Consider the following 13,365-nt stretch of genomic DNA (forward strand, 5'->3'; position numbering starts at 1 on the left):
TGTAGCTTGATAAGATAAAGCAAATGTTATCAATATAAATAAAAGCTTATGCATATCAAAAAAGCACAAAATATAAGCTTAGTTTACCCGGCATTGTACGACACAGATTGATTATTGGTAGATCAAAGTCGATCAATTGAACTAATTAGTTTCATGTGCGTGAACTCAAATCTATTTCCATCTTTATACATATCATTTATACAAATATCTCTATGTAAAATTATGGTTAATTATATATATTTTACTCTATGGCAAGCATATTTATTCATTGATAACAAAGCTTTGCTGCACAACTAAAAGCTTCCGCACGTGATCACGAACCGGTTATGAGAGGCCGGCCGAAAGTTGTTTGGCCCAGTTAATCAGTTCGATTTCGGTTTGATCGCAATGAGGGTACGACGAAATCCGCTCCCTCGGCGGCTGGTCGATGTTCTGTGCTATCTAGTTATTGGTGTATTTCTGCCCATTGTATTCATATTTGAAATAATCGTTGTGCTGCCCGCTATACACGAACCTGGCGGCTTTTTGCACACCTTCACTTTCCTAATGGCCATGTTTCTGTTGTTCAACATCAAGGGCAACATGTTAGCCTGCATGGTGATTGACACCAGCGTTGACCGTGAGTGAAGCTTCAGCTAAATGCCGAGATTTCCACCTTACTCGTTTGCAATTGCCTTCGTTTTCAGATGAGCATGTCAAGGCGCCGCCAGATAGCGAGGCAGTACGTCTGGGCTGGCGACATTGCACCACTTGCGATCGATTAGCACCTCCCAGATCGTGGCACTGTAAGGTGTGTGGTGTTTGCATATTGAAACGCGATCATCACTGTCTCTTTACGGGCTGTTGCATTGGCCATCAGAATCACCGGTATTTCATGTGCTTCACAATGTACCTGCTGGTGGGCTCGATCTACGCCCTGGCCTATAATTCGGTCTATATGTGGCTGCTCAATGGATCAATTTACTGCAACTGGCTGACGGCCGTGAAACTAGTGTGTCCCATGTTCATGCTCGTGATTGGCAGCTTCTGGACGAACATGCAGCTGTTGTTCTATAGCCTGAACATCTTGGCGCTTTTGTATGCAAGTGTGATATTGGCATATCATGTGCCCATTGTGCTGCGCGGTGAGGTCTGTGCAGAGAGCGGCAAGCAGCACACATATAACAATGGACTCCATTGTAATCTGAGAAGTGTTTTTGGCCAACGTATGCATGTCGCCTGGCTATCACCTTTGGTAAAAAGCCAGTTACCCGATGATGGCTACACCTGGACGATCAACTCGGCTGAAAAGTCAATGGAAACCAAGAAGTTGAAGTAAATGCCACTTAAAGTTTATTAATGAATAGAAAACGAGTCAGAGCGTTGCAAATGACTGCGCAATACTCTTTCTTCTGATTCTGCTGCTGATTCTAAGACTGTAACCACAACCACAGTCACTTTAAAACTGTGATGTGAGCAAATATGCACATCTTTAGCAGAAGTCCTAAATATTTGCAGACTCTAGCTTTGTATATTCCAAATAATGAGTCCCTTCAGCTGACTCTCGGACTAAACTAATATACTTCTATTTCGCCTTGTGAACAGAGTATAATAGGAGCAATATAAAATGTAAAAGGACTTATTTGTAGACCTATATGATCTATCTATAATTAAAAACGATAAGAATCTTACAAATTTGAAAATATAAGTTGTCATATCAAATTTTAAAATAAAGGCACTTTGTCATTGATAGCTTTTAAGTAAGTAGGTTTGTTTAAACAATAGTAGAGAGCATAAGGAAACCCTTTCACTACCCTGGACGGAATCTCAACTAACTGAAGGCTACTCAAGAGCCATTTGCCGATTCTTAGAAAGACGCGACAAATGTTCTTAGATACAGAAAACATCGTAGTATGCCTGTAATTTACATCATAAACAAACATATATAAATTTATAAATTATTAGTGAACATTTTTGTATACCTGTAAGAATTCCGCCAAAAAAAAAAAAAATAGAAATTGTTCATATGAAGTTTCAACGAAATCCCATGCCACGACTGTTTGGCGACTTTCTGTGTCTCCTAATAATACTCGTACTTTGGCCCCTAGTCTTTATATATGATTTCATCGTGGTACTGCCGGCAATAATTGAGCGGGACAACATTTTACACATATCTGCGGTAGTTTTATTTATATTCTCATTTGTCAATATGATCGCAAATCTAATGGCATGCACCGTGGTTGACACAGCCGTTGACCGTGAGTATCAGTTCGAGCTGCGATTAACTATGAACCCTTAGCTACATACTTTCATTTTAAGGGGAAGTTAAAGTACCGCTTGATGAGGCGGCCGAGTGGAAATATTGTCAAGTGTGCGATTGTGCAACACCTCCCAGGTCGTGGCACTGTAAATTTTGTGATGTTTGCATACGAAAACGCGATCATCACTGTGGATTCACGGGCTGTTGCATTGGCCATCAGAATCATCGATATTTCATCTTCTTCCTCTGGTATCTTTTCGTTCTGTCGGCAGTCGGCCTGGTCTTTAAAGCATGCTATATGTGGTCGAGCAACGATTTTATGCACTGCTGGAAGGCGTCAATGGAGCTGACACCCATCATCTTAATAACTGGTTGCGGTGTTTGGATTCATGTTCAATTCATCATAATTGTGCTGAACGCTTTCTCATTAATATGCGGATTCCTTGGATTGGTGTGCCAAATACCCATGCTATTGCGCGGCGAGACGTGTGCCGAGAAGGGGAAACAAACCAAATATAATTGCGGCGTCTCCTATAATCTGAAAACTGTATTCGGCGAACGGATGCATGTCGCCTGGATATGTCCATGTATCGAAAGCCAACTGCCTGATGACGGTTACACAACCAATCATGAATTTAACGCAAAGAACTAAGTCGAACTGGAGAAGACTGGACGAAATTATCCCTCCAAAAATATCATTAATATAAACAAAAGTATATACTAGCTAATTTTATCTGCCATTGCCCGGGCGAATCCCGACCTTTGCCCGTGCAAAAATAAAAATTTACATGTTTTTCTCGAATCTTTACGTTTTTACCATTTACTGGCTTGTCGAAGCACATATACTTCACAATACAATCTTTGACTTCCATTTACCATCCTCGATTAATCAAATAATATCTTTCCACACAAAATCTTTGAGTACTTTTCCTAAGCACACTTTTCTCTACAGCTACAATTAAGGTGAACTACAAATTCAGTTTCAATTCATAAACAACACGTTAAACTTGTCAACAAAAAAAAAATAAAAAAAATAGAGAAAAAATTTTTGGTTCTAAAGAATTAATTCTGTGAGTTAAGTTTTCCAAATGAAGTTTCGACGCAATCCACTTCCCAGTCGGCGAATCGACATTTTATGTTTCTTAACTGTCGGCGTATTGATACCGGTTGTCTTTCTATTTGATATCCTAGTCTTGCTGCCGGAAATACATGAACCCGACGGTCATCTATACACTTTCACACTCATAATGGCCATCTTTCTCCTGTTTAACATCAAGGGCAATATGATAGCCTGCATGTTGATCGACACCAGCGTCGACCGTGAGTAGAGCCAAATTCGGAAATGTCCATGCAATACCTCTGTACATTTTCAGATGAGCATGTCAAGGCGCCGCCAGATAGCGAGGCAGTGCGTCTGGGCTGGCGACATTGCACCACCTGCGATCGCTTAGCGCCTCCCAGATCGTGGCACTGTAAGATCTGTGGTGTTTGCATTCTACGACGCGATCACCACTGTATTTTTATGGGTTGTTGTATTGGGCAGCAGAATATGCGGCATTTTATGTGCTTTACTTTCTACCTATTCATCGCAACGGTCTATGCGATGGCCTATGAATTGTATTATGTATTTGCGAGTTATATCGAGGAATTGAAGATTTTAAGTGCGTTGCGTAAACAGCTTTGGGGTCCATTTGTATGGTGTTTCAATTATTTTGAAATTGCACTCAAAATTACGTTTCTCCTCAAAATGCTATCGTTTATTGGCGCTGGCATAGCATTGGGCTATTTTGTGCCCCTCGTGCTACGTGGCGAGGTGAAGGCCAACAGGGGAAAGCAGCACAATTACAATTGTGGTATCTATGAAAATCTGAAAAGTGTATTTGGCCAACGGATGTATTTCGTCTGGATATCTCCTTTGCTGCGCAGCGAATTGCCTAATGACAGTTACATTTTAAAAAATGACGACTCTGGGAAGATTAAATAACTTGATCTCATCTGTTTACTTGATATTCTAAGACACTCCAAAGAACACGAACATAAAAAAATAAAAAAGAAATCCATCCACTCTTTATTGTACTTTGGCCAATTAGTGGTTCTTCAACTGTGGCGAGTCCTATTGTTCGATAGGAAGGCCATATATGAGGACAGTTACTTTGGCACTTCTGGATTCGGCATCCGCAAACTGAGCGCAGCTCAAACGCAATGTTGTGTAATTGAAACCAATACCGCCTTGAACTATCGCTGCTTTTATAGTCGATTCCGGTTGACTTTCATCAAAAACCAATATCAGATTTATTGTAAACTTGATACTGTCCTTTAAAATGAGCAGTCCATCTCTTTATTTAGAAACTAGAATACTTTAAGCTATTTACCCCGCTCAACGCATTGTCTGCATACTTCATGTAGCGGACGGCACAGTCCCAACTAATCTCGGCTTCATAAATGGGCACTGCAGCTGGATGCATATATCCAAATTGGCACGAGTATCCGAAAATGTTGGATATGAAGCCGAATACGTAGATGCCATAAACTGACAGCAGTACTAATGGAGACATGATCTGATTCTAGACAACATTGCCGAATGCCTGCAAATGGTAGCACTCTCTTCTAGAAAAGATCTTATCAACAAATTAAATATTATCTAAGTTTCTGTGCTTTTAATGTAATTGATTTTATATTTCTGGTGCATAATAGCTGATAAGAAAAACTAATTCTAAATAGTAACTTACTCAAATTAATAAAGGAAAAGACTGTTATTTAAAAATTGTTGTACACGTTTGCTTTATTGACGATAGAAGACTCCTCTTAAATTTTATATATCATACAAAAATCGGCTTGTATAGAATATCTTAAACCTTTACTTATATATTTTATGACAGCTTTATCAAATATGAATGTATTGCACCGATATATTTTATTTTATGATTTAAAAGTTGAATATTAAAATATGCCTGCATATTTCAGACGTTAACTAATAGATACTTAAAGATAAATTAACCCAATTAACATTCAATAAGAATAAAATTCAAAATGTGCTTATCGGCGGTTACGCTAACAGCGATACGTGAATATCTAATCGATTGCTATCGACTATCGCGCGCAGATGTTATCGGTTTCGATAATTGCCAGCTGATTTGCAGGTCTTATTCAATACACACGCTCGCGAGCTAAAATTCGATTTGCATGGTGAATTGTTAATGAAAATGCTTCGTAAACAATTTGTTAACTTGTCGCGCGTCTCAACGCACCTGCCGCGTAATGTGTTAGCATCGCGTGCGGCGAGCCGCGGTGCAGAAATGTCAACAAATGTGGCACCGGCTGAAACGGCGACCGCACCTCCCCCCGTCATCAATGAGTTTCGGACTGGCGTAACCAATCCCGGTGAGCAATCGGAGCTGCATGTGGCTAAATTCTATACCATACCGATCGAAGAGAAGAAGCAAATCTTTAGCGGAGGCGGTTTACCGAAACAGTACGAGAAACAGATAAAAACATTTACAGAAGCCTGCCTAATGGTGCGTTCTCCTGCCCTGGAGCTGTTGCATTATATCAAGAATGCGGATCTGACGAAACCGGCGGTACGCTATGTGCTGTATGGCGACAACGGCGTGGGCAAGACCCTGACCATGGCACATGTTTTGCATTATGGCGCACTCAACGACTTTCTGCTGGTGCATGTGCCTTGGGCACCCAACTGGATGAAACGTCCCAAGGAGGCAGCAAATTCAGCCAGCCAAGAGGGCTTCATAGATCTGCCATTCGATGCTGCCGCCTGGCTGATACACTTTAAAGCGCAAAACTCCAAACTGCTGCAACGCTTACAGCTAAAGACCAGCAAGGAGTACGTGTGGAGCAAGCGTGAGAGCACGCCAGCTGGCGCTACACTGATAGAACTTGTGGAGCATGGCATTGCGCGAATCAAGTATGCCTCGGAAACGACAGCTGCGCTGATCTCGGAACTGAAACAGCTTGCCACTGCCGGACAGTGTAAGATCATGGTGGCCATTGATGGATACAATGCCTTCTTTCATCCCATTACGCGCATCTTTTCCGACAACAAGCAGCGTGTGTCACCGGATCGCATAACTCTAACGCAACCTTTTCTAGACATCACCAGCTACGACTGGACCAATGGCGTTTGTGTTCTGTCCGTTGACAAAATAGCCATGACCGAGGGCTACATGTCTTCCTATATGCCACGCTATCTGCTTGGCAAAGAGGGCTTCGAGCATCTGGATCCGTTTGTGCCTGTCCATGTTGGCAACTACACGGACAAGGAATTCATTAGCTATATCAATTACTATTTGGATCGCCACTGGATCTCAAAGACGCAGCCGGGCTTCGAAGAGCAGCTCAAATTTTTGAGCAATATGAATCCCTACACCCTAATGCGGCTCGTCAGAGGCCTCTAGTGCTCAACAGCACTTGGTGTTAGTTTGTAAAAGTTGATTAAATAAAATACATGATTTCCTACAAACTGAACAACCATTTCTGCTATGAAACTAATTGCAATATTTTTAAATATCAAAAAATTAAACTGGGTTTTGATAAGTCCTTGTAAAATATGACTCTGGTTTTTGATTTGCCAAAGTAGTCCAGTAAATAATATAAGTTTGGCGCAGTTTGGTTGGATAGAGATTTAAGATCGTTCAGCTCATATAAATATAATCATGTTCCCAGTTAGATTATGTATACATAGATCAAATGTCGTCCTTTGTTGACAAAAAATGTTTTATAAGCAAACCAAAAAAGAATTGTTTTGGATTCAAGTTTATTCAACATATTCAATTCAAATTGTGAATTTATTTAACGATAATCAGCAATATATAATAATGCACTGTAAAATAAGTATAATGTGTGTGTGTGTGTGTGTGTGTGAATTTAAATGAAAAGAAATAATGTTTTGTCGCTTCATAAGCTCCCCGTACACACCAACACATGCATAACAGTACAATTATGTGTGTGTATGTGTGTGTGTTTTTTGTTTTATAAGAAATGCATTAAACAAAAACATAAACTCCAATAACTAACATATTGAAGTGTGTAGATGCCGTATCTTAGGTGTACATTTTTTGGCGTGCGGTCTAAAATCGAGAGTACGTCTCGGTCTACGTCTTCGTCTCGTTCAAAAATAATAACTAAAGCTGCAATTTAACATTGTCACCATATTTGTATGTATATTTGCATAATTCTATTACAATTTTAGTTGCGTTTAACAACAATAACAATTATGTGTGGGTTTGCGTTCTCTTCATTTTCATGAAATGTATTTTTATACTTTTTCTTGTTGTTTTCTTGTATTCTTTGTATGATGTGATAATGCTAAGCTTTTTAATGTTGTCGTATTATCGTAGTCATATAGATTCGTGTTTGCAGTTATTAATTATTGATTTTTCTTTTTTTTTTTTTTTTTTGCTTTTGTGTTTTTGGTTTATATTTTTTTTTATATTTATTGTATGCTTGATTATATGTAGTTGGTATATGTATTAATGTATGTGTGTACGCGATAAGTCATATAATATTATGCTACACGCAAAGTAAAATATGTTTCTGTTATGTCCGACGCGGGTTCCAATTAAAGTTTGACTTGTCTGCGCAACGTAACAAATAAAAAGCCTCCTCGTCGTTAACGAACTTGTTAAAAAATGTTTGCATTGAAGAAATAATTAAATAAGTTGTACGTATGCATTATGAAATGATAAACGAGCAAATGCGTCAATAAGGATTATTAAAAAAAAAAAAACAAAGAGGAAACAAAACAAAAATAAAAATCAAGACATCTTGGGGTCCGTTTGGATAACAGCTACGATCCACAACGAAAAGTTCTTCACAAAACGCTCGCAGAGCAGAACACACAGTTAAAAAAAAGAAAAGAAAAAAGGAAAATACGGAAAGCTTAAAAAATGGCATCTAACGAGTTTCCCGTCATCAATCGAAAGCCCAATCAACGTTCGTCAGTGTGTGTGTGTGTGTGTGTGTGTGTGTGTATATATATATATATGTAGGTGTCGTTGTGTGTGTGTGTGTGTTCATTTGGAGCATTCGTCTACTTAAGCTAATTTCTTAAACGTACATTACTCATTTCATTTCGTTTTGGTTAGGTTTTCCTCTTGTTTTCAACTCTCAAAATCTTGTTAGAGTCAATGTGTGAAAATTTAATGTATGTGTGTTGTGTGTGTCTCTATAATTATTACATCTACCTTTGGAGCAGTGTGTGGCGTGATCCGGCTGAGGCCTCAGCCGACCAGAGCCCAATCAAATGGCGGCGCATGCACATGCACATGCACATTGCTAGGCGGGGCATGCATTTGGATGAGATGATGACAAAATGGTGAACAAACAGCGAGCGGCAGGCAGCGGCGCATTGCTTCTATATTATTTCTTGACAAATTGATATGGGGCAGCGGGACGGTAATGCCTTATTGGCGGCACAGCACCACCAATTCCACCACCAGCGGCAGCAACAATGGTATTTGCCATTATCCCGCCGCCAGCATTGCCCAGGCCAGCGTTGCGCCCATTAAAACTGGCCGAGCTGACCACCATGCAAGGTGAGTCACGCACAATTCCCTGCGGCGGCAAGGTTGTATGCATTGTATTGCCCCGCTGGGCAGCTGAAAGAGATTTTGGAAACGACACTCAACGAGCTGCACATCTAATTAGATGGCACTCACCTGGCACATAGGGCTTTGGCTGGTGATAGGCATTGTTGTGTGAACGGTAGTAGACAGTCTCGTCGTTGTGATGATAGTGCGATTGCTGCTGATACTTTTGTCTGCAATTGACGAGCATGTGGATTGGTGGCTTGGCGTAAATGGGATGAGGTTTTAATTGCAATTCACCTGTAGTTGCCACCAGAGCGATTGTTGCCGTTGCCGCTGCCACCGGCAGCAGTTGATTGTTGTTGTTGTTGTTGCTGCTGCTGTTGCTGTTGTTGCTGCTGCTGCTGTTGCAATTGGCGCAGGGTCAACTTTTTGGCAGCTTCCGGATCCTCCATGAGCTCCCGGTACTGCTCCTGACGAATATCATCGTGCTTATCGGGTATAAGATACCGCCTGATCTCGGCCAGTGCATAGGCAACACGAGCGTATGCCTCGGCTGGTGGCGCTATGGTGGACACTTCGACGTGGAGCGGCAGATTCAGGTGGGCATATTTGGCGTCCGCAGAATTGCGTAGCTCCTCCTCGCGTGTGCGATCCTTCATTGAGAATCGCCCCAGAATAACAATTTTACACTGCGTCTCTTCCTGCAGCCGGCGCAGCGAGTTGCCCTTGGGGCCAAGCAGCTTGCCAACATAGTTGAACTTCTTATCCTTAATCGGCACGTGCACCTTCTGCGACAATTTAATCGTCCGCTGCTGGTACACATCGGCGTACTGGTCTCTCGTCGGGATGCGCCCGTTTAGCTGCACCCTCTCCAAAGCTGTAAGATCGGAACAATTACATATATATACACACACACAACACACACACACAAGGCCAAAGGTATGTATGTATGCATCAGTATTTACCAGTCAGTGTGTACATAGGGTAAACAGATTTAAGTTATTTCATACCTTCGTCAATTAGTTTTAATGCCAATGGAAATTGGCTCTCCATGCGCGATCGCTCGCTCATCAGTTCCTGCATATATTTCTGGGCCGATTCGTTTAGACGCGCCGGCTGCACCTTCTCGTTGTCCGCAGCATTGTGTTCATTCTCGTGCTCCCCGTTGCTGGCGCCAGCATTCGCATTGGCAGCCGCCGCCGATGACCCTGGGCCGACACGCATTCCGTTTTCCGCCATTTGTCCTGCTTTCCCTAACGTCGCCCGTAGTCAATTGATGTGGCGAATATTACCAAAAGGAATCGGCACAGTGCGTGGCGAGTTTTATCTTAATGGCCCCGTCGCCGAGCAGTCGATTTAATTCGAATTTATCAAATATGTTTGCAACCTCTTTGTGGCCCTAATTTTTTCTCTCTTTTTCCATCAAAGTGTGTACATATTTGGCGAATATAGAAAAAACGCGCTTTCCATCGTAAGCTGTCCAGCCCTGCCAAGCCCAAGTGCCACTTTGACCACCACTAGACTTAAATTTTTCAGATCGATAGTATCGATTAGCCATGGCCGAATATCGACTGCTCACGACCCTTTTTACTTTCAATAGTACCATCGCATGTGAACAAAAAAGCGAAAAGGTCTTTTTTTGCAAAAAATTTCGATATCTTCCTGTTAAAAAGGTTAAAATATGTAAACGTGTTTAATACACGCTTAAAGTTGCAAAAGTAATAACACGTTACAAAATAAGACAAAATTAAGCTTTTGTCGAGACAATTAAAAAACTAAAGTAGTGAATCTGAAACAAATGCCTAGAAAATAATACTGTTTTCAATTTGCATTAGAAACAGAAAATACCAAATAATGTAGGACAACAACCAAAACGGCAACACTGATTACCCCATACATAAAAGAAAATTTTTTCAGGCACATCAATTTTACAATTGAACTTTGAATTTCGCTTTGGCTTAATTAGTTTTACCAAGCGATAATTGGCGACCAAGTTATAGATAATTAAAGTGCTTCAAACCAATTAAAATGCCGCGCGACTACGACAGAGACTACAATGAGGACACCGCGGCCGACTACAAGCGCAAGCGACGTGATGATGAGGCAGCCGGCGCCGGCGGCGCAGCAGACGCTCCCGAAGTAGATGGCAGCCATGGGCACACAACTAGCCACGCCCCATTGCATGACACGCCACAGCTGAACGAGAAGACAAACGCGTACCTGCAAGAGTGCTTAATGGAGAAAAAAACACTCGAAAAGAAAAATGTTATAACAAAGCGTCTGCTGGACGATGGTGCGTACAGTACACGTAAGTCATTCTGGGCACAATGCATAACCGGATTTGCTTACTTGCAGAAGTGGAGAAAATCTTGGTCAGTGGTCGCATTCCTAAGCCAGAGATATACGCGAATGTTTACAGCGAGAAGCCAATTAGGGTGGCCCAAAAGGTGCTGTTTCCAATCAAAGAGTATCCGAAATTCAATTTCGTTGGCAAAATACTGGGGCCCAAGGGCAACACGCTGCGCCAGCTGCAGGAGGAGACCATGTGCAAAATGGTCGTTATGGGCCGCAATTCGATGCGGGATCACGGCAAGGAGGAGGAGCTGCGCAGCTCTGGCAATCCAAAATATGCACACCTCAGCAGAGATCTGCACGTAGAGATATCAACAGTAGCGCCACCAGCTGAGGCATACCATCGACTGGGATATGCCCTATGTGAAATACGTAAATTCATGATACCTGACGCCAACGATGACATTCGTCTAGAGCAATTACGCGAAATGGACGGCAAGGAGCGCATGTATAAGAAATCTCATCACTACTCCAAGTCGTATGGTGAACATGGCGCCTATAGCACTCGGTAAATATAAACACCTGCCGCAGCACAGTGTGGCAAAAATACACTTCTAGCTGAATTCAAGATGTTGCATTAAATAGTTAGGCAAGCGCTTAGCATATCTAGCTAAAGTCTGATACGTGCATAGAAAACTAGTTTGAAACAAATCCGATTCGTTAGTTTGCATATTTCTCTATTTATGAAGCATTCGAGTAAGATACTTGAAAATATTCCATTTGTCAGCTGAAAAGTTTAGCTTACGCTTCTTTAGATCACGCCAGAGATATTAGTTTTTGGTCTTCTATACTTATTTTCTTGAAATGTGCACTAAATAATTGTATTTTATTAAAGCACACCACCGCCAGCCACATCTAAGCCAAAGGTGTATTCCATTCTCGAAAAGGCGCGCTATGTAATGGACGATCCCAATTATGGGATTGTTAAAGCTCATAGGTAGGTTTAAAGATAACAACCAATTATTACATTGACTTAATTGGTTTTTCACATAGGTCCCGGGATCACGAGCTATACGATCATCATGGCGAATACGATCGATATGCGACCCCGCCCCCGCCGCAGACGTCGAAGCATTCAAGTCATCACGCCCAGTACGACAGCAGCTCATATGAGCGTGACTATCGTCGGGAATATCATCCGCACTCGTCTTCATCATCGTATGCGGCGGCCTACACAGGTAAGGCTATTCGTAACTAGATAATTAATGTCTTTCCCGCAGCTGGACTGTTTGCAAACGCATAATAAATAAACCGCGCGCAACTGTTGACTAAAAAAAAAAAAAATCGAAACAATTCAACTGCGTTGTAAAGCACCAGAGTCGAACATAGAAAAGAGAACAAGAGAAACAACAAAATACAAAAAATAATACAAAAAATATATATATATCAATATAAAAACGCGAATCAAAATCATGATAAAACGGAAGTCTCACCCATATATATATATATATATGAATTTAACAAGATTTTAAATGCACTACGCCTGACAGACAGGCGATCAAACGACCGAAACTCACAAGCTCAAGACAAACTACTAACAAGATTCGTTGAAAAGCATTCGAAACACACATTTAAAGCAAATATTATCTATTCAATTCGCATACATCAAATAAATGCCAATATATATTTACCTACTTCAAAACAATCTGTGATCAAATATTAATAAACAAAAAAAAAAAAAAAAAACTGGGGCTAGTGCATTCAAAAACGGTTAAACTATTTCTTATTATTTTTTTACTTTTTTTTATGTATCTTAAGGCCAATTAAAACAAAACAAAAAAAAAAAAAAACATTAAATAATGCAGAAAAAGAAAAAAAAACAAAGAAACAGAGACAAAAAAAACAATTGAAATCTAAACAACAAATAAAATTCTTTCCAAAATAGCAAAACCAAGCAACGGTCGTTCTTCATCGTCATATAGACCAACGACATCGGGCTCGGGATCACATTCATCGGCACACTATGAAACTGGATCACGGTCTCGTGAAAGCGTGCGTTATCGCTCGGCTCCATATCCAAAAATGCGCTAATTTATATCCAAATCCAAACCCAATCAACAAAGTTAAGTAGTTTGTATCCATCGACAAGCAAAAAAAAAAAAAAAAACAACAACAACAACAACCAACAACAACATCAACAAAATATCAAAATATATTAAAGTCCAATAATCCAACCAATAATACATACACTTACTTATAAATGAAAACCAAACAAAATTTAAATGCAAA

At 40.7% G+C, this 13,365-nt stretch overlaps 6 protein-coding genes across 8 annotated transcripts; 4 read left to right on the top strand and 2 right to left on the bottom strand.

Annotated features, from left to right (window-relative positions):
- The first annotated feature begins 360 nt into the window (after positions 1–360).
- LOC6626763 (probable palmitoyltransferase ZDHHC24) lies at positions 361–2,441 on the top strand. Its single transcript, XM_002050881.4, has 3 exons — positions 361–619; positions 687–2,237; positions 2,299–2,441. The coding sequence occupies exons 1-2, from the start codon at positions 388–390 to the stop codon at positions 1,316–1,318; spliced, it is 864 nt and encodes a 287-aa protein (XP_002050917.1). The 5' UTR covers positions 361–387; the 3' UTR covers positions 1,319–2,237; positions 2,299–2,441.
- Positions 2,442–3,234: 793 nt separating this feature from the next.
- On the top strand, positions 3,235–4,297 carry LOC6626417 (probable palmitoyltransferase ZDHHC24). Of its 2 annotated transcripts, XM_015173553.3 has the most exons (3): positions 3,246–3,309; positions 3,431–3,559; positions 3,613–4,297. In XM_015173553.3, the coding sequence occupies exons 2-3, from the start codon at positions 3,487–3,489 to the stop codon at positions 4,221–4,223; spliced, it is 684 nt and encodes a 227-aa protein (XP_015029039.1). In that variant the 5' UTR covers positions 3,246–3,309; positions 3,431–3,486; the 3' UTR covers positions 4,224–4,297. The 2 variants fall into 2 exon arrangements, with proteins under 2 accessions (XP_015029038.1, XP_015029039.1); XM_015173552.3 differs by having other exon boundaries at positions 3,235–3,559.
- A 43-nt stretch (positions 4,298–4,340) lies between these two features.
- Positions 4,341–4,845, bottom strand: LOC26530413 (uncharacterized). The gene is made up of 2 exons (XM_032436278.2): positions 4,612–4,845; positions 4,341–4,553 (listed from the first exon to the last, which is right to left on the bottom strand). Exons 1-2 carry the CDS (start codon positions 4,792–4,794, stop codon positions 4,353–4,355), a joined length of 384 nt encoding a protein of 127 aa, XP_032292169.1. The 5' UTR covers positions 4,795–4,845; the 3' UTR covers positions 4,341–4,352.
- Positions 4,846–5,363: 518 nt separating this feature from the next.
- On the top strand, positions 5,364–6,724 carry mRpS29 (mitochondrial ribosomal protein S29). Its single transcript, XM_002050878.4, has one exon. It carries the CDS (start codon positions 5,437–5,439, stop codon positions 6,649–6,651), a length of 1,215 nt encoding a protein of 404 aa, XP_002050914.2. The 5' UTR covers positions 5,364–5,436; the 3' UTR covers positions 6,652–6,724.
- A 665-nt stretch (positions 6,725–7,389) lies between these two features.
- Positions 7,390–10,242, bottom strand: qkr58E-2 (quaking related 58E-2). The gene is made up of 4 exons (XM_002050877.4): positions 9,795–10,242; positions 9,082–9,661; positions 8,914–9,014; positions 7,390–8,853 (listed from the first exon to the last, which is right to left on the bottom strand). Exons 1-4 carry the CDS (start codon positions 10,021–10,023, stop codon positions 8,615–8,617), a joined length of 1,149 nt encoding a protein of 382 aa, XP_002050913.1. The 5' UTR covers positions 10,024–10,242; the 3' UTR covers positions 7,390–8,614.
- A 162-nt stretch (positions 10,243–10,404) lies between these two features.
- Positions 10,405–13,246, top strand: qkr58E-1 (quaking related 58E-1). Of its 2 annotated transcripts, XM_002050876.4 has the most exons (5): positions 10,406–11,077; positions 11,140–11,644; positions 11,972–12,073; positions 12,130–12,314; positions 13,022–13,246. In XM_002050876.4, the coding sequence occupies exons 1-5, from the start codon at positions 10,813–10,815 to the stop codon at positions 13,165–13,167; spliced, it is 1,203 nt and encodes a 400-aa protein (XP_002050912.1). In that variant the 5' UTR covers positions 10,406–10,812; the 3' UTR covers positions 13,168–13,246. The 2 variants fall into 2 exon arrangements, with proteins under 2 accessions (XP_015029041.1, XP_002050912.1); XM_015173555.3 differs by lacking the exon at positions 11,972–12,073 and having other exon boundaries at positions 10,405–11,077.
- Positions 13,247–13,365: the final 119 nt, after the last annotated feature.

Source organism: Drosophila virilis, chromosome 5 (assembly GCF_030788295.1).
Source record: "Drosophila virilis strain 15010-1051.87 chromosome 5, Dvir_AGI_RSII-ME, whole genome shotgun sequence".
Classification (NCBI taxonomy): Eukaryota; Metazoa; Arthropoda; class Insecta; order Diptera; family Drosophilidae; genus Drosophila; species Drosophila virilis.